The 24329-nt window shown below is 49.9% G+C and overlaps 10 protein-coding genes across 10 annotated transcripts; 4 read left to right on the plus strand and 6 right to left on the minus strand.

The window, feature by feature from the left end:
* Window positions 1-1176: 1176 nt before the first annotated feature.
* On the minus strand, window positions 1177-4994 carry pex1 (AAA family ATPase peroxin 1; the record flags this gene model as incomplete). Its single annotated transcript, XM_057284092.1, has 4 exons — window positions 1177-4394; window positions 4451-4529; window positions 4587-4823; window positions 4884-4994. 4 exons carry the CDS (start codon window positions 4992-4994, stop codon window positions 1177-1179), a joined length of 3645 nt encoding a protein of 1214 aa, XP_057130358.1.
* Window positions 4995-5259: 265 nt separating this feature from the next.
* N7471_011374 (DNA replication licensing factor MCM7) lies at window positions 5260-8141 on the plus strand. The gene is made up of 4 exons (XM_057284093.1): window positions 5260-5657; window positions 5715-5845; window positions 5903-7823; window positions 7883-8141. The coding sequence occupies exons 1-4, from the start codon at window positions 5340-5342 to the stop codon at window positions 7949-7951; spliced, it is 2439 nt and encodes an 812-aa protein (XP_057130359.1). The 5' UTR covers window positions 5260-5339; the 3' UTR covers window positions 7952-8141.
* A 203-nt stretch (window positions 8142-8344) lies between these two features.
* N7471_011375 (putative adhesin) lies at window positions 8345-8698 on the minus strand (the record flags this gene model as incomplete). The annotated part of the gene is made up of 1 exon (XM_057284094.1): window positions 8345-8698. The coding sequence occupies one exon, from the start codon at window positions 8696-8698 to the stop codon at window positions 8345-8347; it is 354 nt and encodes a 117-aa protein (XP_057130360.1).
* Window positions 8699-10038: 1340 nt separating this feature from the next.
* Window positions 10039-11429, minus strand: N7471_011376 (ATP-dependent (S)-NAD(P)H-hydrate dehydratase; the record flags this gene model as incomplete). Its single annotated transcript, XM_057284095.1, has 6 exons — window positions 10039-10920; window positions 10973-11005; window positions 11055-11065; window positions 11125-11171; window positions 11220-11259; window positions 11336-11429. 6 exons carry the CDS (start codon window positions 11427-11429, stop codon window positions 10039-10041), a joined length of 1107 nt encoding a protein of 368 aa, XP_057130361.1.
* Window positions 11430-11609: 180 nt separating this feature from the next.
* On the minus strand, window positions 11610-13204 carry N7471_011377 (uncharacterized protein). The gene is made up of 2 exons (XM_057284096.1): window positions 12932-13204; window positions 11610-12874 (listed from the first exon to the last, which is right to left on the minus strand). Exons 1-2 carry the CDS (start codon window positions 12935-12937, stop codon window positions 11816-11818), a joined length of 1065 nt encoding a protein of 354 aa, XP_057130362.1. The 5' UTR covers window positions 12938-13204; the 3' UTR covers window positions 11610-11815.
* Window positions 13205-13581: 377 nt separating this feature from the next.
* On the plus strand, window positions 13582-13971 carry aspf8 (ribosomal protein P2; the record flags this gene model as incomplete). The annotated part of the gene is made up of 2 exons (XM_057284097.1): window positions 13582-13740; window positions 13801-13971. 2 exons carry the CDS (start codon window positions 13582-13584, stop codon window positions 13969-13971), a joined length of 330 nt encoding a protein of 109 aa, XP_057130363.1.
* A 555-nt stretch (window positions 13972-14526) lies between these two features.
* Window positions 14527-15982, plus strand: N7471_011379 (40S ribosomal uS19 domain-containing protein; the record flags this gene model as incomplete). The annotated part of the gene is made up of 5 exons (XM_057284098.1): window positions 14527-14709; window positions 14773-14791; window positions 14994-15051; window positions 15268-15564; window positions 15626-15982. Coding segments are annotated over 5 exons (627 nt in total), but the record flags the coding sequence as incomplete, so codon positions are not given.
* A 1034-nt stretch (window positions 15983-17016) lies between these two features.
* On the plus strand, window positions 17017-18849 carry N7471_011380 (acyl--CoA ligase; the record flags this gene model as incomplete). The annotated part of the gene is made up of 3 exons (XM_057284099.1): window positions 17017-17116; window positions 17202-17837; window positions 17897-18849. The coding sequence occupies 3 exons, from the start codon at window positions 17017-17019 to the stop codon at window positions 18847-18849; spliced, it is 1689 nt and encodes a 562-aa protein (XP_057130365.1).
* A 69-nt stretch (window positions 18850-18918) lies between these two features.
* On the minus strand, window positions 18919-20086 carry N7471_011381 (uncharacterized protein). The gene is made up of 2 exons (XM_057284100.1): window positions 19770-20086; window positions 18919-19584 (listed from the first exon to the last, which is right to left on the minus strand). Exons 1-2 carry the CDS (start codon window positions 20017-20019, stop codon window positions 19016-19018), a joined length of 819 nt encoding a protein of 272 aa, XP_057130366.1. The 5' UTR covers window positions 20020-20086; the 3' UTR covers window positions 18919-19015.
* A 411-nt stretch (window positions 20087-20497) lies between these two features.
* N7471_011382 (glycoside hydrolase family 28 protein) lies at window positions 20498-21724 on the minus strand (the record flags this gene model as incomplete). Its single annotated transcript, XM_057284101.1, has 3 exons — window positions 20498-20956; window positions 21017-21436; window positions 21494-21724. 3 exons carry the CDS (start codon window positions 21722-21724, stop codon window positions 20498-20500), a joined length of 1110 nt encoding a protein of 369 aa, XP_057130367.1.
* Window positions 21725-24329: the final 2605 nt, after the last annotated feature.

Here is a 24329-nt window from a genome sequence, read left to right on the forward strand (position 1 = left end):
AAGAGCACAGTTGCACGAGAGCCCAGACAGTCTACCTGGCAAGAGTGTGCAGGCAAAGACTTGGGGGATGAGCCGTTCCCCCAGACTAAACTTCTACATACTCCCCTACTTGTTGCGAGTTCATGGGGTCGACTATGGTAGTGAACATATCATTGCCGAGAAGATGAGAGAAAACGACTGGGAGTTAGATGATTTGGAGTTGGACGAAATGGATACGGACTCAGACGATGAATGATGTGCACCTGCGGAACAAAGGTCATTCCAATCAGTAGCACCTTTTGGCCACAACCTGGTGTCGACTGTCTTCCTTCTCTTCGTTTACCCTCGGGGGTCACAGCATTTTCCGCCCTTTCGTTTTTCTCATTCTCTTACTATCCCGATAATTCTGCTTGCCTTTCTTTACCCAATATTCTCCTCCCTCTTTCTTTTCCATCTGCCGGTTTCTGTTCTTCGTCTTCAATTTGATGGAAAATGAATTCTGGCATGCATACAAAAAGAAAACAACAAAAACATATGTTATGAATTGAAGGAATATGCATGGAAAACCACTTTGAAAACCTACAAAATTAGGCAGTTGCAATCATCGTGACAATGGTCGCAGGGGGTGTTTCAATTTCTCATGTGTTACATGATCATCCTATAGTAGTAGACTTTTACAGTCGTCGTCTCCTCCCTTCTTTCCAGTTCTACAATTGTCCAATACACACTGTACTGTTTCATTCTCATGATCTCTACTAGCTAGTAGTACATTCAAATAGGTTATGACCGTGGACCTATCTTTTCTTTTTGTTGGATAGATACGTCTCCTATCTCTACACGTATTTCATATGTCCCATCTATCCTGTTGTGGTTTTTGAATATAGAAATTGAGGCTGGTCTGTTATGGTGTACATTATATGTTCAATGTCCGTCAAACTTGGAAGGTGTGCTTTAATTCTTTATGAAAAACGGATAATCTACCAGGCAAAGTTTTATACATGCCGCAAGCGAGCCAAGATTGCCTAGATGAGCTTGGTCCCTTTCTCATCTGATCTCCCATCCGACAAACCTCAAGTGTATAATCTCATGTCCATTTACATATGTTGATAAATACAGGAATAGAAGGCAAATAATCAATAATCGAGCATACCGGGATGTTCATATATACAGTGTACAAAACTCAAGTCATAAAAAATATCACATCAGACTTGTTCGACCTCCAATCTCATTGGCTGCCTCGCCGTTAGGCATCTCACCATTTCGGCCAGCGATAAACTCACGGTAAATCCCCTGGAGACGTCTACGCTCTGCGGGAGGAAGAGAACCACGCGTGGTAGCCAATGAGCGCTCAACATGCCCCCAGCGGACTATGATATCCTCACGCAGCTCGTCCGTATCAGGCTCAGTGCCGTTAGCCACCGTGGCCGCGGCGTTGTTCGCACCAGAAGGTCCCTGCTCGAGCTGGCGCTGGCGGCGACGCGAGTTCTTGATTGCCTCCAGTTTGGCTGAGATCACTGCCGGGGCTGGCATGGAGACAGACCCAGATGCTTCCTCCGAAGAAGAGTAGAGGAACTGGATGAAGGATTTGCTAGAAGCATTGGCGGAATTGGACTTGGCATTGGGCTTGGCTGTATCCGTAGACCGATCACCCAGTGCGTCGTGAACTGCCTCTAGATGGGCGTTGTACACGACAGCCTGCAGATCTGCACCAGAGAATCCTTCGGTCTCTGTGGCAATATCACCTAGGCGAGACGTGACCTCGTCACTCATCTTGAGCTTGTCACTCACTGAGCGGATGATATCAACACGGTCTGCATGGTTGGGCATGCCACAAAGCAAGGACTTGTCGAGACGGCCAGGACGAAGGAGGGCAGGATCGATCAAGTCGGGTCGTGACGTTGCTGCCAGCACATAAACTCCCGAGAGGCCTTCTGCGCCGTCCATTTGTGTCAACAACTGGTTGACAACACGGTCCGTGACACCAGTGGAGTCGTGACCACGCTTGGGTGCGATACTGTCGAACTCATCGAAGAAGAGGACGCAAGGGCGAGCGGCTTGGGCTCTCTCGAACAAATCGCGAACACTCTTCTCACTGGCTCCGATGTATTTGTTCAAAATCTCGGGACCCTTGACACTGATGAAGTTCAATCCACACTCGCCAGCCACTGCACTCGCCAACATTGTCTTACCGCACCCAGGGAATCCATAGAGAAGTAAACCAGACCGCAGTCGCAATGGGCACTGTGCGAAGATTGGGGCATACTTTGTAGGATACTGCAAAGTTTCTAACAGCATCTTGCGAGTTTCGAACAAACCGCCAACAGAGGAAAATGTGGTTGTTGACGAGGTAAGAGTAACGTTGCGAAGAGACGCCGGAGTAAAGTCCTTCAAGGCACTTTCAAAGTCCTCTAACCCGAGAGTGATCATCTTTGATGTTGCTGTCAGATCTGAGACAGAGCGGATGAGGGCCTCATTGCGCGCACGAGCAACGAGCAGCACAAGATCACCGGGCATATACCCATCGGTTTTGCCGGCCAACTCTAGATACTCGACATCCTTTCCAATAATAAACCCATCACCCCCAGAGGAGCTTGGTCGGCTCCCCGGGTTTGAAGGGTCCAGCCATGAGTCTTGTGTTGAGGAGCTCGTGGCCCTCACATGCCCGTTTGAGCCTTCTGTAGGTTTATCTTCGCTAGTAAGTTTTTCCAAAACTCTTCGGCGTCCTTCCTTGTCAGGGGCTCTCATATTGATGATCTCACGGACGACATGGCCGCCGATGATAACATTATTGAGGGACTCTTTGGCCTGGGCAGTGGCCAGTAGCACAACAGAGGAGTTCAGCGCGCAGTATTCTCGAACCATAGCGCAGATAACCTCGCTGTTCTGGCGACTGCGGCCATTGTCTCCACCCACTTGCAATTCAGTTTCCGCTGGGCAAAGCTTGTCTAGATCTTCAAGGATCACAACTGACTGGCCACCAAGACGCGCACACCATGAAGCTGACATGAACAGGCGGTTCAGGGTCTCTTTGATGTTGGAAATACGTGTTTCATCTGTGACAAGCTTGCGGCAGGAGAAATACTTGACATTGAAGAGATGATCTCGTCTTAGGCGATGAGCCAGTAGATGGGTAAGAGCTGTTTTACCAGCACCAAGACCACCGGTAAGCAAGATAGACGAGGATTTTGTTAGGTTGTTCAATGACTGTTCAATGATAGAATCAATGCCCACCAATTGAGGAGCAGTTTCTGGAAGAGGGTCCTCCATAGGTAGCGCCGATGAACTAGGGTCAAATGGCTTGGGGATTTCAGCTTGCACTTCAAGATTCAGCTTAGCTTCAGAGCCCAGCAACCACCCGAACATTGTCTTTGTTTCATCCGGAGCCCCCTTCAAAGGTGGATCAAACCGAAGAATAGCACCATCGAACGAAGAGACTGAAGGATGATACTCGGATTTGGGTATAATCATCCCATCAGTCAAAGGCCCTGAGAACAGCCCTGTGTCAGACCCAGTGCTGCCGTAGATGACTTTGATGCGCTCGGCTAAGGCATCCCGAGATGCCGTAGTGTCAGCACCGAACTTCAGCCCGTCCTTCTTCTTTAAAGCATCGCCTATGAAAGGATAGACTTTGAGGGTCTTGACTGCCGAGCGATGCAGCTGCGGGGGTGCTGCTTCGACTCGGAGGATTCCTCCAACCATGTTCTCCGCACCAAGGGCCGTGCACAACAAGGTGGAAATCGCCACATGCCGATTGTCCGGAGCCTCCTCCCATGGAAACAATTTAGCCACGAGCTTGGTTGTAGGAGCACCAGAATCATTGGACTTTTGCTGTTCAGCTTGAGCAAGTTGTTGTTGGGGATCTAGTGGGGGTTTGAGACCGGATGGCTGGACAACGGACACGCATGCCCAAGTCGCTCCGCGCAGCTCATGGCTAGCCAGCAGGTCCGGATCAACCCAAATACGGAGGCCCTCATTTGCATCATCTTCTACTTCCCCATCGAAATATTGAGTGGTCGCTGAGCGGTCCACGCCTCTCAAGTAGATGGAGCCTCGCGTGCTGGAGTCAGACCGACCACTCTTCGGGCGTACAGTGCTTGAAGCGCTCCTGCCCCCAGCACTCTTCCTGCTGCTACCAGTAGCACTGCGGCTATCAGCCCGAGAGCTTTTACTTGTCTTCGATCGAACTTTGGGGGCCACTATGACCTCCGCATCCGGCGCGATCTTGGCGAAGGGGGAGGTGTCTGGGGGGGCGGGTGTAAGAGAAGTAACGACAATATTGGCGGTAGATGTGGGAGAGAGATGCAATGCGAGTGGGTGCATATGCACCGATTGCGCTGCATTGTATGTAGGATTGGGGAGAGCGCGAATTTGTGACAGGAGGTTAAGTTCTAGGAATGTGGCATGGAGTTCAATGACTGGTCATGTCGAGTTAGTGCCATTTCCATTATAGCTGCTTGTGGTTTTAACATACTCTCCCAGTCTTCTGGTGTCAATGGTTCAATGTTTATCGTATGCGCAACGGGTGGATCGAGGTGGATGAACAATCCAACCTGCAAGTGTTAGCGCTCCACGTGGGTAATGGCGCCCCGGGGGGGGGAGTATTGTACCTTCTGGCCTTCTGTGAGACCAAGGAGCCGCCCGAAAGTAGTATCAAGCTCAATGGTGGATATTTCCTGCTCCCTGGAATATCCACTGTTTATACCGTCTCTCCCAACGACAGGCGCAAGCCTGCGTTTGCTCGGCATACCCGTCCAACCGAGGAAGCATGATTGCTGCGGAGGAGCTCCATTGGCCTTTCCGGAGGTTGATTTATATTGTAGTTCGATAATAACATTCTGAGCAGTCTGATATAGCTAGACGTTAGCCGAAAATGCCCACTGAAACCGAACGATCAGTAGACTGACCGTGTTTGCATTGACCAGCAGAGCGACTAGCGACGGCGGTAGATTAACAAGACAGTTCTTGAGGGGGACGAGGGCGACTTCGGCCGTCGCAGCAGGCTTCTTAGGCGCCATTTTGAACCGCTGAACAATTGTGAACACCGGAAAGACAAGGATGAGGGGGAATCGTGAACTCGGAGAGACACAACCCCGGACTCCACACTGTATCTCTCTTTCGCCTCGGCCCGATGACGAGTCATGTGACGCCTACCTCATAGAGGATTAACTAATAATCCGCCATCATTGATACTTTTCCTAATTAGGTTAGTGCCATTCTTGAGCGCGTCCCGACCTCGCGTTCGCGTTTTACCTGCGAATTTGGTAGGGGCTCGGATAGACACTGGACGGACCCTCTTCTTTATTTCTCTCCCGATCCCACTATCGATTCTTTGCGCTTTCAATTGAGCGCACTTTGTTATCATGTCTCTTCTTCAATATCCCCCACCTGTGGATTATTCCGCGCAATTGAATGGCTTCAAGGATTTCTTGAAGGGGTTCAAAACCTTCCAATCCTCCTCGGAAGCCGCTGCGACCGAAGCGTTGGAGGATCTGAACATCGACGACGGCCAGACTAGTGATGAATATGATTTCATGGATGATGCCGATGAGACCAACGGGGCAAACACCCGAGGAGCAAGGAGGCACCGGGAGCCGAAGCTCAAGTACATGCAAATTCTGCAGGATATCGCAAACCGGGATAAATCTAATATCTTGATTGAGTTGGATGACCTGTCAATTGTAAGTATCCAATATGAGACCCTCTCACTAATTTCCAGCTCACAATGGTGGTAATAGTTCGAGAAATCCTTACCCGAGGGAGAAGACCTGAAGCTCGTCGAATCTATCGAAAAGAACACAAAGCGCTATATCGATGTTATCTCTCAGGCGGTCGATGATGTTATGCCTAGGGAGACAAAGGATGTCACGTACGTTAAATCTGTCTCTATGCGAATGCACAGGCGGCTAAACTAATTATTGTGCAGGTTTAAAGATGATGTGCTTGATGTGATCATGTCCCAGCGCGAGAAGCGAAATGAGACTATGGAGACTGCAATGGAGGCCGACATGGAAGCTGCTGCGACTGCCCCATCGATGTTCCCTCCCGAGCTCACCCGCAGATATACCCTCAACTTCAAGCCCCTCACACCTTCGGGGTCTAGCGCCGAGCGCGATTCCAAAGCCCTCGCCGTCCGTTATGTGCGCGGTGAGCACCTGGGTACCTTGATTACAGTCCGTGGTATCACCACCCGTGTCTCAGATGTCAAACCGGCTGTACAGATCAACGCCTACACCTGCGATCGCTGTGGTTGCGAAGTGTTCCAGCCCATCACCACCAAGCAATTCCTTCCCTTGACCGAGTGTCTATCGGAGGAATGCAAGAAGAACAACTCGAAGGGTCAGCTCTTCCTGTCAACTCGTGCATCGAAGTTTGTTCCCTTCCAGGAGGTGAAGATCCAGGAAATGGCCGACCAAGTCCCCGTGGGCCATATTCCTCGCACTTTGACTATTCACTGCCACGGCGCTCTGACTCGCCAACTGAACCCCGGTGACGTTATCGATGTGGCAGGCATCTTTTTGCCCACTCCCTACACTGGTTTCCGGGCTATTCGCGCTGGCCTGCTGACTGACACCTACTTGGAGGCTCAGCACATCACCCAGCACAAGAAGTCCTACAATGAGATGGGTATGGATAGCCGTACTCTCCGCAAAATTGAGCAGCACCAGCGTTCCGGTAATATGTATGAGTATCTTTCACGGTCGATTGCACCCGAGATCTACGGACACCTTGATGTCAAGAAGGCATTGCTATTGCTCCTGATTGGCGGTGTAACGAAAGAGATGGGCGACGGCATGCACATCCGCGGAGACATCAACATCTGCTTGATGGGTGACCCTGGTGTAGCCAAGTCCCAGCTTCTTCGATACATTACCAAGGTTGCTCCTCGTGGCGTGTACACCACCGGACGAGGAAGCAGTGGTGTCGGTCTCACCGCCGCAGTCATGAGAGATCCTGTCACAGACGAGATGGTGCTGGAGGGAGGTGCCCTTGTTCTTGCAGACAACGGTATCTGCTGTATTGATGAGTTCGACAAGATGGAGGACTCGGACCGGACAGCTATTCACGAAGTGATGGAACAGCAGACTATCTCCATCTCCAAGGCCGGTATCACAACTACCCTCAACGCCCGTACTTCCATTCTGGCAGCGGCCAACCCGCTATATGGTCGCTACAACCCTCGGGTGTCACCCGTGGAGAACATTAACCTGCCCGCCGCTTTGCTCTCTCGTTTCGATGTCATGTTCTTGCTTCTGGATACCCCGTCCCGCGAGGGCGACGAGGAGCTGGCCCACCACGTCACCTACGTCCACATGCACAACAAGCACCCGGAGAGTGAAGAAGCCGGCGTGTTGTTCACTCCCCACGAGGTCCGTCAGTACGTTGCCAAGGCACGCACATTCCGCCCTATTGTGCCTACCAACGTTTCTGACTACATGGTTGGTGCTTATGTGGCCATGCGCAAGAGACAAAAGATCGATGAGTCCAAGAAGAGGCAGTTCTCTCACGTCAGTCCCCGTACTTTGCTCGGTATCGTTCGTCTTTCTCAGGCACTTGCTCGTCTTCGCTTCAGTGAGGAGGTTGTTCGCGAGGATGTCGACGAGGCTCTACGTCTCATTGAGATCAGTAAGGCTTCTTTGTACAATGATGGCGAGCACGGCGCCGACAACACCCCATCCAGCAAGATCTACAACTTGATCCGCAGCATGAAGGAGAGTGGTGCAGCTGCTGTTGGAGATGGCGAGGAAGGCGAGATGAGCATGAGACGTATTCGTGAGCGTGTGCTGGCCCGAGGCTTCACCGAGGATAACCTCACCATGACTATCGATGAATATGCCGAGATGAACGTAAGTTTCGATAACTCCAAAAGCTTACTATGCTTTTTTACTGACAACACCCTCTATAGCTCTGGCAAGTCACAGGCAACGGCACACGTCTGCTCTTTACTGAAGTTGACGGCGATATGGACATGTAATTGTGGAAGTCTCCCATTCTGTTTTTCTCTTCTTAAATGTCGATCGGGCTTTTTATACGTGTTGAAGATGCATGTGAAACTGGCTGAAATTAAGGCGACGGGTGTTTGGGTGTATTCTTGGGGAAATGGAGTCGGTTCTTATGATTTCGTAGGGTCAATTAAGAAGATATTCCCAATCTACTTGTTTAAACTACTTTTACATCCTAATTCTCCACTAAAGCAATTTCAATTAAGGAGTGACACATGTACACATGCAATCCGCCAGAATATCTCGCGCTATGGATCCAACCCAATACTTGAGCCTATTGCACTACCGCCATACCTCGTTTGAAGTCCCCTCCCTTCTCTTCTCCCTGCTACTAGGAAACCCACTCCTACCCCCGGACCATTATTCTAAACCTTGCACTGGTATTGAAGCGGGACCTCATTGCAAAGATCGGAAGGAGCAGCATACATATCATCACACTGGGTGTTGCAAGCTGTGTACTCAGGAACGAAAACAAGGAACTCATAGTTCTCCATCGGCAGGCGGAACTGATGGTGCAAGTCATTGTTGTACTGAGACGACTTGAAGCCAGCACGGCAGGCGCAGTGGAAGGATGTGCCCGTGTTGATGCACGAGGTTGAGGGGTCACACCCGTTCTCGCCTGAGATAGGGTTGCAGGTGCCACACTGGGCCCATGGTGTTGGGTCAGCGGCGACCAATGAGGCAGTGGCGATGATCAAGGTGATGATGGAGAAATGCATCTTGATGGATGGTTGGAGTTGGGTATAGACTTGGAGTAGATCTGTTGGCTTGTGTCTGGGGATTGGTTTCTGATGGCGTTATCTTCTGCTGGGAGATTCGCCATCTTATATACTCGTCTCCAATGGTACATATGCTTATGTGAATCCTAGGCTCTTCGTTGCTCCTTTGTTGTGGAAGATGCCAATCACCCTGTTCCCTACACTGCATCACGAGGTCATTTTCAGCCTGGGTTTCCCAGTATAGGCTGGTCCACAAAGGAACGATACCCATATACGGTACGAAGTGGAAGAACAACAACCGGGGTTGAACTGTGAATACGAGCTGTGGAACAATACCTCAAACACCACCAATGCTTATCGTCCAAGGTGATGTCGATGGCTTCTTAGCTCAACATAACCTTTGAGCAGCACGCCTAAGACTGTTCAGGTTTTGGAATATCGATTCAGCGGAAGGCTTGGGGCGGGGTGCATGTCTCAGGGCCATCCCTTTAGCCACATTCAGTTCTCGACGTCAACGGCCGTATAGAAATGCGGAGATTTTGATTTGCCAAGGTAGGTGTCTCACACTGCTTGAAGCTTTATGATTACGAGCTGGGAATTCTTTGATCTCGTCAGCCTTATGCAAATGACTTCCTCTTCTGCGGGCTTTTGGAACATGGTGAAAGACAGGCAAAAACAAGCGAGACAGCGAAAGTTGGGCACTGGTTACTCGAGATTGAGGCAAGGGCCGTGATACGTTCTTTTTGGTTTCTATTTACTCTGCATGCCATCAAGGCGGGGGTCTAAGGCGCCCATTCAGAACGCGCTTTTTGCATTGTTGGACCAGCTCAAACCCAGTACTCCGAGTCTGGTTCTGATGTCGTCTTGTCAGACGACCCTTTATTGGCCGGTAATGTTATATTGTCACCTAATAGTCGGCAATCGGGACCGGCCTGAGGCCCGAGTCTCAAGCGTAGACACCGAAAGACGGGGTTTGACCATGCTGATCAATGGATTATTGAAAGCTGAGATTCACACACTATGAGCGGTTTCTTTCTCAGGTGGAATGCAACAAAAGATGCCCTATGCTACCATAACACCACGTACATAAGTCAGGGCAGTTGAGATTGCAATATCGGAGCCCGATTTTGAGTATGAGACGCAGGGTTCGAGAATCTTTTTCTTGGTAACTGTAGACACCGCTTGTGAGAACCATCATAAAAGTGGACGAGACATGTTTCATTGGTGTAAGTTTACGTGCAGCTAGGCTTAGATACAAGGAGATATGCTCCGGTGTATTCAACAGCTGCACTGTCTTTCTAGTACAAAGATGCATGGCCAGTAACATTTGACACGGTAGTCTAGAGGTGCGTCTTAGACCCATCTGGCTCTCCAATCAGTCTCAAAAACGCCCCGTGAACCTCATCGGTCAAATCACTGGCCTGCATGCTCCGCCCCTTTGCCGCAAAGGCTCGTCGCGAGCATTCTCGTGTGATGCTACTTCCCGCCCAAGCCGCCAATAGCAGAGTCGTTGTCGGGGACATGCGCTTGTTCTCAGAATCAAGCTCTGCCTGAACTTCTTCCTTACTCTGCGCCTCCTTCTCGTTGTCCTGCTCGCCAGAGTCCCACAATTTGTCATGGTAAGCCGCTCGCCAGGCAAGGAATGTGCCCAGTGATCCGGTCAGAGTGTCTCCTTGACCACCGCTGCGCTTCAAGCCACCCTTGCTATCAGAGATGATACTAGTAACCCCGTTGGAGATCACATCTTGAGGACCCTTTTGGAGAATCGTGACGCCTCCGAGAGCTTGAGATAGCTGCTCACACGCATCTGATGCTTTGCTGGGGGTGTCGCCATTTCCGCCTTGCGCGATCTCCACTTGGCTGGCGACGTTGACACCCAGCGCTTTGGCTAGACGGCCAAACTCTACCACATTTGGTGTGAGAATGCACTCCTTGTAGCCTTTGATCAGGCTCGGGTCTTGCGTCACAATCAGCAATCCATCTGCGTCTAGCACAAATGGGATCGATCGTGACCGCGCCTCTCTGATCACTTCTGCGACTACCTTTAGCGTCACGCCGTCGCGGCCGAGACCCGGTCCAATCACAAGTGCATGGAGGCGAGATAGCATCCCGATGATCGGACCGGCCAGTGAGGGTGCATCAATTGAATTGAAATCCTTAACAGTGTCGCTGCTTGGAAGCAATGGGTGTACCATCAAATTGGGAGAGTAGCCCTTGATAACCTATGCATTGAATGTTTAGAGTGGGTTCAATCTAGGCCGGAGGTTAGCTTACTGGTGCTGCGGATCGTTCACAAAGTACATGGCTCTGGTGATTGTTAGTCGTTTGAAGAAGGTGTGTCATATTTCACACATACCATATCACATCCTGCAAATTCGAGAGTCAATATATCTGGTAAAGAGCATGGGCCTGTTTAGGTGACGTACCAAGTTTTGCTGAGGCCATGGCTGAAAAGTATGGAGCTCCGGTGTAGCTTATGCCAGTTAGTAGAATACCAGTGTCAGCCAGGCAGAGGACCTACTCAACGCAGCCTCCAATAACAGCTACACGGCCAAGTTGTCCTGGACTAATGGTCAGCGGGGGATATTCATTGCGTGGTAGACGCATCGGTTACTCCAATCGACCTGATCATCAGACCTTTGTGGAACTTTTCAAGCATTGGAGGTACAATCTTGCGCGCCTTGCTGAAGAGGATCTTTGATGAGACCGAGACATGGTGAACGGACTCCATGGTAAATATGTGAAATTCTGAAATTGTGAGATTGTAGTAGAAAATAACTTTCAAGGTTATGCTGGAGGTGAACGCGGGTGATGTCACCCGCCAAGTGGGGCCTAGACAAGCTTGTTTGGAGTTGTGATATCAAGCTGATGACTTCAATATATAATGTTGCTACAATATACGGAAAGATAGTCCAAAAAAAAGAAAGTTGGTATTGAAATAGCGCTCGCTATTGATGGTGCTTCAAAGCAAAAAAAGATGAAGGCATCCCCGTCTATGGACACCCCGAACGCTCATAATGCGGAGTAAATATGTAGTCCTATCCAAAACAAAAGAGATCGTGGAAAGTGGTCAGAAGTGAAAAAGTAAAAATTTCACAGTATAAAAACGTCCAAACTTCAACGCTTGCTCCTAGAAGCAAGAGCAGCCAATTTCCGCTGGCGCTCCAGCTTCTCTTTCTTAGCCGCCATTTCTTGACGCAGCTCTTTCTCGTCCTCCCGTTTGGCAAATTCCAATGCAGCAGCCTCTTCGCGGTCAACATCGTCCATTCCAGCCTCCATGTCGGATGATGCATCGGAGTAGTAATCGTCATAGCCACCGAGGTCACCCTCATCTTCTTCGTCAGTTCCGAGATATTCGTTCTGTCGGGAATTTCGAGACTGGTGTCGACGATCACTTCCACCACGGTTTGATGGCAGGCCCGCAGTTCCACGGTAGGTAGGCGGCTCGGGAGTCTGCGTCGGTTTGGCTGTGCCCTTGTATGAGGGCCTCTCGGAATCGCGCTGCCGGACAGCAGGCTTGCCCTTGGCAGAAGCACCCGATCCAGCCTTCCTTCCCAAACGCGCTTCTTTTTCTTTGGCCTGTAGTTCCATCATGCGCCGCTTGCGCTCCACTTTTGTAAGTCTTTCTTTGGGACCGGCTTGGTGTCGTAGTAAGCCTACCCCCACAGGAGCCGTCTCTTGCTTAGCCTTTGCCTGCGCCATGATCTCCGCAAATGATCCCTTTGGTGGCGGCTTTGAGGCTGTGGCAGCGCCTGCCGATGTGGGTTTGGGGGTTGTCGCCTTCTGTGAGGGTACCACCTTTGTGGTCGCAGACAAGCTGGGTTTCGGGGTGGGCTTAGGCAGAGCCGGCCTAGAGGTGGTGGTCGGAACTGGCTTGGGCACAGCTTTGGGTGGTGCTGACGATACCGCTGGCCTCGTGGCAAGCGTAGGTTTCATTTCAGCTGTATTATTTGTCACCTTGCTTTCAGGTTTTGGTGGGCGAGGCAGCTGGTCCTCAGCTTTGCGCTTGATCCCTCCACTGACATTCCCACTGGTCGGAGGCGCCCGTCGCACAGCGATCGCTTTTCGATCCTCTTTTTTGGGGGTCGAAGCAGGCGCAGGCGAGGTAGGCGCCTGAGACAGTGGGGGTTGGGAGGGCTTACCCGTCTGGAGAGACGAGAGAACGGAATCGAGGAACTATTACATGTCAGTCAAAGTTGGAGATGAAACGAAGAGGAAGACAGGTAGCCATACACTCATTTTGATTGTAGGAGAAATATCCCGAAAGGTGTAAGACCTGGAGTTGAGGAGTGGTACAGAGAAGAAGTCGCTCACCGTCGATATTTGGTACGACTAAGTAACTTCATGACTCCGAACCCGATAGCATGAGAATAGATCGCTAGCTTGGCTCGCTCCGGATTTTCTGTTATTCCAATGTAACAGAACTATCAGAAGTAAAGGACACGCCTGACTTGGCCCAAGAGCTTTCCAAGTGAGAGGGATATACTCCGTAGACGAGTAGAAAAGGCAGACAGGTTTATAGGCCAGCATGCAATTATCAAAGCCGGATAGGAAAGGGTCACGTGATAGAAACACACTGCGCCACAGTACTCGCTTAGAAGTCCCGCCAACACTAGCCACACCCACTCGCACCACCTTTTTTCAAGATTTTGAGCACTCGGTTAATCCTTCGTCAACCAACTTCTTCCACCAGAACTCGACGTTGCAGTCTCCGCCCAATTCGCGGTTAAATCGATTGTTTCTCTTGTTCAGATAATAATCACCAACGGTATGTACAACTCTTTTTTTGTGCCTCTCAGCCGATTTTGCGGCTTGAGAAGTGCGATCGCATCCGACCTTGAATTCGCGATACTAATGAAGATTTTTTGTCTAGTCCTTTCAAAATGAAGTATCTCGCCGCCTACCTGCTCCTCGCCCTTGCCGGCAACGAGGCCCCCTCCTCCGCCGATATCAAGGCTGTCCTCTCCTCCGTCGGCATCGACGCTGAGGCCGACCGTCTCGACAAGGTCATCTCCGAGCTCCAGGGCAAGGACCTCCAGGAGGTTAGTGACACTCGCACGCGCACATATCTAACCTGAACTGCATGCTAACTCTTTATGTAGCTGATCTCCGAGGGCTCTGCCAAGCTCGCTTCCGTCCCCTCCGGCGGTGGTGGTGGTGCTGCTGCCCCTGCCGCTGCCGCTGCCGGTGGTGCCGCCGCTCCCGCTGAGGAGAAGGTTGAGGAGAAGGAGGAGGAGTCCGATGAGGATATGGGCTTCGGTCTCTTCGATTAAGCGCTTTAATCCAAGGCCTAAAAATCATGGTTCTGGGGAACAGATGTTTGGTTGGTTCGTCAGTCCGGGCAAGATTTGCGCCGGTTGGCTTCTCAAGTGTGTTCTGTTGAGACTGTTTTAATACAGTTGCGACTTTTCATGTGAGCTGGAATAAGCTTATAGCCAATACACTTCGTCTGGCCTTCACTACAACTTTTCTCAATCTGTATATGTAGTTCTTGAAAGATCGCCGGGACCCGCTCAGCGTTTTACGCGATAGCGTGTAGTCAAATTCCCTTGGAGAACTAGAGATTCAATCGTCCACGTCATGGTAACCAAGTGTACTCAGATTGTACTCAGATAAGAGCCATCAACAACCTCCGTTTCTGATACGACATGCATGTCAGCCCTGGTAGGGGAATTGGTAATCATAATACAAATATATTACACCAATGGTACAAGCGTTTCTGATGACTTCCCCAAGCAAAGGCGAGTAAATCAAGATTACAAGGAATTTGATTACAAAACAAAAACCAATGTTTCAAAATAGATTACTCATATCCCAAACGGGTATAGCGTCTAGGGCTTGGAACCTACCCGTCGCTTAACGAGTGCTGCCCACCTCCTAGAGCCTGTGTGTTAGCAGCCCGACCGCTTAGCGACACGACAATTTCCGACAACCCATCTTCCTTCGCTTTTCGAGATACGGTCGAAAGGCGGTTTACAGGAATATCTGCAAAAATGGCTGACAGCGAATACGTGAGTTTTTTTGCCCTCGCCCTTTAAGCCCGTGCGATACACTAACATGGAGTTTTCATTTAGAACGCCGAGGAGGCTGCCGGTATGTTATAAAGAATAAAACCCATCCCCACCCATCGCCCCTGGACAGAAGAATCGAATGAGAGGAGAGAGCGCGAATTACAATCGACTATACGGCGATGATCGAAGGAATATACGTTGGCGGGGAACGACATGGACCTGGGATGCAGGAAGACACGCACAACAACGAGATCGCAGACGCTGACTGAACCTTCGCCAAACAGAGATCAAGAAGAGAAGACAGTTCCGCAAGTTTTCTTACCGCGGCATTGACCTCGACCAGTACGTTTCCATTACCAATCATCGAACCCTTGGACATCCATTCGCAGCCAGTGCCTCGTGAGACGGAATTTAAGGTGGTCACCTACCATGCCAACAACCATTATGGATGAACCGCATGTGACATTTTGGTTCTCGACTCTTTGGCGCTGCGTTACGAATGGACACCAAGGAGCAAAGATTTTACAAGGACATTGGTCTGACTGAATCCTTTTACAGGCTCCTCGACCTTTCCTCCGAGCAGCTCCGTGATGTCGTTCACGCCCGTGCCCGCAGACGTTTCAACCGCGGCCTGAAGCGCAAGCCCATGGGTCTCATCAAGAAGCTCCGCAAGGCCAAGCAGGAGGCCAAGCCCAACGAGAAGCCCGATCTCGTCAAGACCCACCTCCGTGACATGATCGTCGTCCCCGAGATGATCGGCTCCGTCGTCGGTATCTACTCCGGTAAGGAGTTCAACCAGGTTGAGATCAAGCCCGAGATGGTTGGCCACTACCTGGCTGAGTTCTCTATCTCTTAGTATGTGCTCCCGAGATTTGCTCCCATGACCATTAATATCAGAGTGCTAACAACCTCCCAGCAAGCCCGTCAAGCACGGTCGTCCCGGTATCGGTGCCACCCACTCTTCCCGTTTCATTCCCCTCAAGTAAACGATTTCAAACGATTCCCCTCGGAGTGGCGTGTGGTGGAAATGGTGCTGGGAAAGCAAAAATGGAATTCAGCAAAACTCTCAACTGGGCTCTTTTTTTCAGCATGTATTTCCAGTCTGGGTCAGCTGTTTCCAACTCAATTTAAGATCTTGTCGGCATGAAATCATCTTGGGATCTGGATTTAGTCCCTCGTCGAATCTGGCGAGGTAAAAAAGATACTCCTTCCTTCGTCTCGCTTTGTGTCGCCGGGGAAGGAGTCTAAATCTAACGACACTACAAATTTCATATCCAGACATATTGTAGGCGAGTAACCCCAAGGCGCACAGTAGACAACACTAGTCAACCCCGTCTCATAGTCCCTGAGTCTAGGTCATGAGGTTCATTGAGACTGCCCCGTCGTATTACTGTGAGCTGCTCCACAAATTGGACTCCGCTACCTTTACTCTGGGGAAGCGGGATCGTGTCAATCAATGTAGCAGCTAGGTTCATTGAGCCTCATTGTTGTGTAAATATGATATTGAATATAAGCTAGCAAGAATTTACGGCACATTCAATTAAATGTCGTTTCATATGTATTCTATTTCCCCATCGCTGGTCATGGACAGAACATATCTAGGGCTACATACTAGTAGATATATATTTCCAGAACGGCCTCTTGCCAAAGGAGTTGCCCATTCCAGATCGTTAGGTCATTGCAGTGCTTCGAACCCGTTTCATACCACTATAATATTACCTGACTTCAAAGTTAAGGTTGGACTCGATGGTTTCGATCCATGACCTGCCCAGGTACCTAGACATGGCGGCACGTTGTGATGTCACATTGCTCCCCGCAATCCTGCATTCACCAGATCTCATACTTCGCATATCAATTTTAAATTTTAGATATCTCACTATATATTTCCCACTTTTACTCAAATGTTGCCGTTTATCCGGTATTTGGTGACGTTGTATATATGCGGAGGCTGTCCAACTGCCGAGACCTCCGAATGCTGATCTCAACAATGTCAACGGGTATTCTGCATGAACCATGAACCTCAACAGAGCAGATGATTATTCGGACTACGCAATGCATAGTGTCCGTAGATGAGATTGGATCTTCCAATTTAATGCCGAAAAGCCATCCAACAAGCAGTTTTAAATCGGGTTGGGCGGCCCCGGCGATATTGGGCCGAGGCAAGCCGCGAGCCGAGATTGCGGAGAAAGACCCATCTCTTTAAGTACTCGGCTGCTCGTGTGCATTCCTTTTGTCTTTCCTCTGACAGTCCTTTTGAGCCTCTATCACATTCCCCAAATTTCGGCTCCTTAGCTTTATTTCCCCGCAATGCCCGTCCCCTCCAAGTACCCCCTGGTCGACATCCCAGAAGTGGACCTCTGGACCTTTCTATTTGAGCGCAAGGATAGAGAATACCCAGATGACAAGAGTGCGTGCTATCCAATGAGAATCCCAATGCTGCGCAGTTAAATACGGCATTTTCATTTCTCTTTTTTCTTACTGACTCCCACCAGTTATCTACCAAGATGCCGATACCCAACGCCATTACACATACAAATCACTGCGCGATGCTTCGCTAGAATTCGGCAACGGCTTGAAAGCCGTGTATGAGTGGCGCAAGGGCGATGTATTGGCCCTCTTCACGCCCAACAGCATCGACACACCCGCGGTGATGTGGGGTACACTTTGGGCCGGCGGAATTATCTCGCCTGCGAACCCAGGTTACACAGTTGACGAGCTGGCCTTCCAGCTCAAGAACTCCAATGCCAAGGGACTCGTAACGCAAGCCGCAGTGCTGTCTGTTGCGCGGGAAGCCGCGAAGAAAGTCGGCATGTCTGAGGACCGCATTATTCTGATTGGGGACCAGCGGGATCCCGATGCGCGGATCAAGCATTTCACCTCTGTGCGCAATATCTCCCGTGCTACCCGCTACCGCAAGCAGAAGATCACTCCTGCGAAGGATGTGGCGTTCTTGGTTTATTCATCGGGGACTACGGGTGTGCCTAAGGGTGTCATGCTGTCGCATCGGAATATCGTCGCCAATATTAGACAGCAGGTCATTGCTGAGGGTAGGATGTTGAGTTGGAATGGTGGTCCTGATGGGAAGGGTGATCGGGTCCTGGCATTTTTGCCGTTCTATCATATCTATGGTATGACTTTCAATTGTGTAGATGATTGGATGAACAAGATACTAACTACGAGCCTCTAGGGTTGACCTGCTTAATTACCCAGGCTTTATACAAGGGTTACCACTTGATCGTCATGTCGAAATTCGACATTGAGAAGTGGTGCGCCCACGTGCAGAACTACCGCTGCTCGTTCAGTTACATCGTCCCTCCTGTGGTGCTATTGCTAGGCAAGCACCCCGTGGTCGACAAATACGACCTTTCAAGTCTTCGCATGATGAACTCGGGCGCCGCACCGCTCACGCAAGAGCTGGTAGAGGCAGTATACTCCCGCATCAAGGTTGGCATCAAGCAGGGCTACGGACTCAGCGAGACCAGCCCAACTACACACTCCCAACGGTGGGAGGACTGGCGCGAGGCCATTGGTTCTGTTGGCCGCTTGATGCCTAATATGCAAGCCAAGTATATGACTATGCCTGAGGACGGATCCGAGCCTAAGGAGGTTGCCGAGGGCGAGGTTGGCGAATTGTACGTAAGCGGACCTAACGTTTTCCTGGGCTATCACGAGAACCCAGAGGCTACTAAGGGCTGTTTGTCTGAGGATGGGTGGTTCCAGACTGGCGACGTTGGATACCAGGACGCCAAGGGCAATTTCTACATTACCGATCGTGTCAAGGAGCTCATTAAATATAAGGGCTTCCAGGTGCCTCCTGCTGAGCTGGAAGGATATCTGGTTGACAATGATGCTATTGATGATGTTGCTGTTATTGGCATTGAGAGCGAGGCACATGGCTCCGAGGTTCCTATGGCTTGTGTCGTTCGCAGTGCGAAGAGCAAGTCTTCCGGAAAAAGTGCGAAGGATGAAGCAGCGAGCATTATCAAATGGTTGGATAGCAAGGTCGCCAGCCACAAGCGTCTGCGTGGTGGCGTGCAGTTCGTGGATGAGATCCCCAAGAACCCCAGTGGGAAGATCCTGCGTCGGATTCTGAAGCAGAAGTTCAAGGGGGCGGCCGAGGCACCCAAAGCCAAGCTGTAAATGAGTTCTCTTAGATATGCACACAATATACACTTTATATCTGTTCATGTTCATATCATGTTTGAAAGATGTAAGATCCGAAAAGTATCCATTAACTAGTATATCCAACCCTAAGCCCCTTTCCAGTATAGAAACCTAGAGATTCAAGCCCTAACCCAATCATAATTTAAGGGAAAAACCTCTTAACCATACCCTCAACATCCTCCCCAACAACAGCATCAACCTTCTCCCTCACAACCCTCTCAACAGCCTCCTCAACCCCCTCCTCCCCATTAACAAGATCAATCCACCCCTCCGTATCAGACCTAGCAAGCAAAAGATCCGCCACAATGGCCACATCCTCCCGAGTAACACTCCCGCGACCCTTGGGCGTGATCCCCAGCTCGACCTTTCTTGTCGCAGGCTCGTCAGTCAGAAGCCCAGGCCGCAGATTAATAGCCTGGAAAGGCCGTGTCGGTCCAGACTCGCGCTTCCGCTGCACAGCCAGTGCTGTCATGTACTCATCGGCTTCTTGCTTGGCTTGAGCGTACGTAGGCAGCACTTCGGTGGTCATCTTTACTATTCCTGCCCATTGGTCGTCGGGCATCCAGCTCGGCTGCTTGCGTCGACTGCCTAGGTACGATACCATGAGGAATTTGCTTACGACTGGTGATGCGAAGGATGCGGTTATGAAGTGCTTCGCGGCTTCTTGGTCGATTGCGATTGTGCGGGCTGCCCCGCCTTTGCCGCCGGCGCCTGAGTTTGCGTGTTAGTTTGTGCTTTGCGGGACTTGTGGATTTTGGATCGTGGGTTATAGAGGTCTATGTGGTTTCATGTTTTTGTTTTCTCTGGAGATGGCTTATGTGCGTGTTGTGCGTTGCCTAGGTGCTAGGTCCAACGAATAAAAGTGGGTGCGGGGTGAGGGGTGAGGGGTGCCATACCAGCCGACCAGACGACATAGTCTGGCGTAACTGTGTCGATGACTTTTTGAGCGTCTGAGGGGCTCTTCACGTCATCTAGACTCGAGAGTAGCACATTGAGGGTACCCTTGTGGCCTTGGCCCAGTGATAGAATCTCGCTTTCGTGCGCGGCGTTGCGGACGACGCTGGTTACGCTCCAGCCCCGTTTGAGGAGGAGCGGAGTAAGGTGGAGGGCGATTTTGCCATGACCACCGAGTAGAAGAACATGCATTTTGGATTTGGTTTAGATATGACTTTGTGTGCGTGTGTGTGACAGATGTCGGAGGGTTAGTGTGTGGTTGTTAGTTGATTGGGAAAAGGAACTCGTTGCGTCATCGCAATGGATCCCTCCCAAAACGGTGAGCTTGGCGTTGATTTCTAACTACAAAGAAATGTTGTAGGTAGATAGAAACTGATAGATAGAAATTGAATCTACGCGTAAATTGTGCTAATCTCAGGTGTGTTTTACAGTACAGTAGTCATTATAAGCCAACATTAGGTAGGTTGAAAACCATTCAATTTAAAACCATCTATAGATGGCTATATATAAGTACAATGACGTCCAAAAGAACAATAGAACTACCAGCATATCTAACCTCGTCATCCCCTAGTTCATCCAGTCAAATTTGCCTTGAAGATAGCCCAGTTTCTTCCTGGTTGATGCCATACTGTTTGGTGATCACTATTTGATCCCCAGCAATCTAGGCAATCTAGCAAGAAGCACCAGTAGGCACACCAGAGCACTTGGTGCTCTTTTTACCACCAGTGAGAGCGTTTCCAGACCAGGTCCAGTCCTTGCAACTGCCGCTACCGCAAAGGATGTAGACGGGAGTAGCGCTGCTCTCAACTGCGCCGGTAACCTTCTCGACAGTGAGGTCGGTAATGGGGACACCGGTAGTGGGATTGCCTTTCGGGCTGCCGTTCTCGTAATCCTGCTCGATGACGATACCATACTTTCTGATGTTGGATAGCTTGATGTTGGAGAAAGTCACACCGGAGACTGCACCAGTGGCCTTGTAGATGGTCTTGACGCGGACGCCGTTGTCGGAGTTGGTCACGGTTGAGTCAGAGATGGTCACATTCTTCACGATGTTGTTGTCGCGCAAGCCAACGGAACCGATGGAGAGACCGTGGCCGCCGGAGCAGGTACCGCCGGTGAAAATGATGTTCTGGTAGACTAGGGTTAGTTGATTTGCTTTTTATGGTAGAAGTATCCTTTGACTGCTTACCTCGCCAGAGTTGATAGCCAGGCAGTCGTCCTGGTTCTTGATGTTAGCGTTGCTGATGGTGATGTAGGTACTGTCGCCAACGTCGAAGGCATCGGTGTTGTGGCCGCCCTTGGAATCACCGTCGGTGTTGTCGATTGTGATGTGGTCGAGGACCAGGTTGTCGGCCTGCACACTGAAACCCTGGACCGGGGTGTTCTTGACGTTCAAGCCGGTGATGGACGAGTCGTCCAGGGAGTGGGCGTAGAAGAACTTGGGCTTAGTCTTTCCGCCGTTGGTTCCCTTACCGTCCCACCAGCTAGCACCGCCGCCGTTGATGACATGGCCTGCTTCGCCGGAGACATGAATGTTCTTGCCGGACATGCGGATGAGGGGACCCTTCCACTCCTTGTATCCGAAGGTAGTCTCGCCCTTGAAGATGACCTATACAGCAGCTATTAGATCTTTGGTTCTTGGCGCTTGGATACCGGAGATATCTACCTTAGTGCCGCTCTGCAGCTTGGAAAGGTCAAGACTTTCGCCGGCAGGGACCTTGATGTTGTCCAGCACAATGGTGGAACAAGACTGCTGGCTAGCGCTGGCGCTGGCGGCCGAGTTGAAGGTGCAGGTCGAAGACCCGCGCTCAACAAGCTCGGAAACACGAGAAGGAGCTGGGGCAGCAGACACAGCGGCGGCGCTGAGGGCCAGCATGGAAACGAAAGAGGTACGCATTTTGAAGTAAATGTCCGATCAACAGACAAGTGAAGAGAGTGTAATTGTTCGGGACTAGCCGAGTTGAGTGCAATAGGAAATGAGGAATGAATGAATGAATGAATGAATGGGTTTGAATAAGCTATTCCATCGAGCTTGGCCTTGATATTTAAATGCTTGGCCTATACAGTATCCTCCTTATAGCCCCTGCGCTAGTATCATTATGAAACGGAACCATCACCAACTGCCATGATATTGACCCCTGATCTCAGCCGGAGCACTCATTGGGGGATCATGAGATCCAGGCATGCATGGTAATTGTTAAGTGATCCATTGGATTAATCTATTAGGGTCACCTACACCTAACTTGGCAACTCTCCGAACCATTTAGCTCCACCGAGCCTAGAGCCGTGGTGAGACGACCATTATTGCTGGAACAATTAATTCTCGGAATATCTCCGGGTAAATAGAATGAGACATACTGGTTATTGTCCAATTAGGACACGGAATTAATATCTGCAGACTATATTATGCCTACGCCGTTGGAAACGATGTGGAGCTCCGTCAAGCTTGTGTTTCACGCCAAGCATTTAATTTGAGGAATTTCTCGATGGACTCCGTAGGGCTGGCTCAAACCGAGTCGCAGTGCATGAAGACCCATCCCAAAAATTCTGTGGCGCTGAAACAAAAACCCATTTATTTAGCAGTCTTTTGTTTGATTGGTGGCCTATCTAGATATGCAGAAAATGATACAAACGCATTATAAACAAGGCCGCCTATGCGGCCGACTATCCATTCTTGTACATTATAAATCAAGATGGTTAGGGGGTACAAATCCACTCCATACTCCGTACTCGTATCTGCCTAGTTATTCCTAACCTGAGCATGTAATCATGCACACGCCTTCTCTTCAAGCATATCGCACTTGATTATGGGCTGAAAAGTCTTTTTACTAAGAGCGATGAGACAACGATGGGATGGTCGAGTTGCTCCTTACATCCGAGTCAATGTAGTAGGGCAGATGAAGATTCTACTCTTGGACTTGTAGAACCAACCTTGGAACGTGGTAGGCCTTCTATTACAGCTGGGTAACCGATTTGACATAAACCATCGGAACAACCTGGAAGAAAGCGGGACAGCCCTGTCAGCGATGACTCGTTTGGGAAATTTACGCATTACAAAGCTGATTTTGGAGGATAACCCAGTAACTCAATGCTGTCAACAAGTTGGGCAAAACTGAAATGGCTGCTTCAAACGGGTATCTTGAAGTCGTGGAGAAATTCTTGCAGGATCCAAGGTTGTGCTGCAATCTGCTTCCGAAGGACCCAGTATGGATGCTCGGAGGTTGTCAAACAATATAGCCAGGGGAATAGTGGCCCAATCTGTTTTACCTAAGACGCAATGTTTGTGATGTATGGTAATAGGTCTTATAGCATTTTCTTTTTGATTTCATTCTTTCCTTTTTTGGAATACTGGAATGAATTCGGAAGGTGCGGCAAATCTTTCCGTGATACAGCCTAGAACAGTACATATGTACATGTATATATGAGATAACCTGGGCTATGTAGGAATTGCCTATAAACTACAATTATCTTCTACTTACCAAGTTATTTCGCGATCAGTCATCGCGATGGTGCAGATTGCTCAAGAGCACATCGGAGTCAGAAGCGTACAATAAAGAAAGGTGTTGATCTAGACTAGGTCTGAGAGCTCTGACTATGGGGATCAACCGTCATCCACTTGGCATCATCACCTGTCACCAGGCGACTAGTTCATAATCCTGCAGGTACTCCAGGGTTCTACGCTATTCCTTGGTCTTCATGATATCGTTCTGTACTTTACACATTTCGATGATAGATGATGAATAGCAAAAATGATCATCCCAACTTTTAACATATCAAGTCACCACGCTAGATCATCTTGGATTCACGATGATCAGATCAATCCAGGCGGCTCAGCGGTTGGCTTCGCGGGGACACCCAACTGTTCAAGTTGATCTCAAATACCGGCAAAGGTAAGAGAGCACTAACGATCACTAAACTAGCTTCTTACACTGATGCAGGTACCTTTCGGGCCCTCGTTCCATCTGGTGCGTCTACAGGTGCGAATGAAGGGATTGAGCTGCGAGACGGGGGTAGTTCTACACATGGCGGCCAGGGTGCCCACAAAGCTGCTTCGAACATCAGACCGGTCATTGGCCCTGCTCTAGTACAGAGCGGGTTCAACGTTGATACGGACCAGAAATGGTTGAAGATTTTCAGCATCTGGATGGTACGAAAATTAAGTCGAAGCTCAGGGCGAACGCCCTCTTGGGTGTCAAGTATGGCATGTGCTAAAGCTGGTGCAGTCCATTCCGTAAATCAGAATTAATGATGGGAAATTATAGCTGATATATACTTAAGGGATTCCATTGTACGAGTTTTTTCGACGTGGGTCTGGAGCAAAAAGACCATTCGTGATGCCAGTGCCATTCCTAAACGGAGATGTGCATTCAGGTAACAAGATGGCTTTTGAAGAGAGTGTGCAAATCTATGCTGCTCAAAATCAACCAAATAGGCAGCATCTCCGAAGCAATTGAGGCGTGGATTTCTCCTAGGTCTCCCTTACAATTATCCTGGACAGAATC

This window comes from Penicillium samsonianum, assembly GCF_028829775.1.
Source record: "Penicillium samsonianum strain IBT 33392 chromosome Unknown utg000007l_segment0_segment0, whole genome shotgun sequence".
NCBI lineage: Eukaryota > Fungi > Ascomycota > Eurotiomycetes > Eurotiales > Aspergillaceae > Penicillium > Penicillium samsonianum.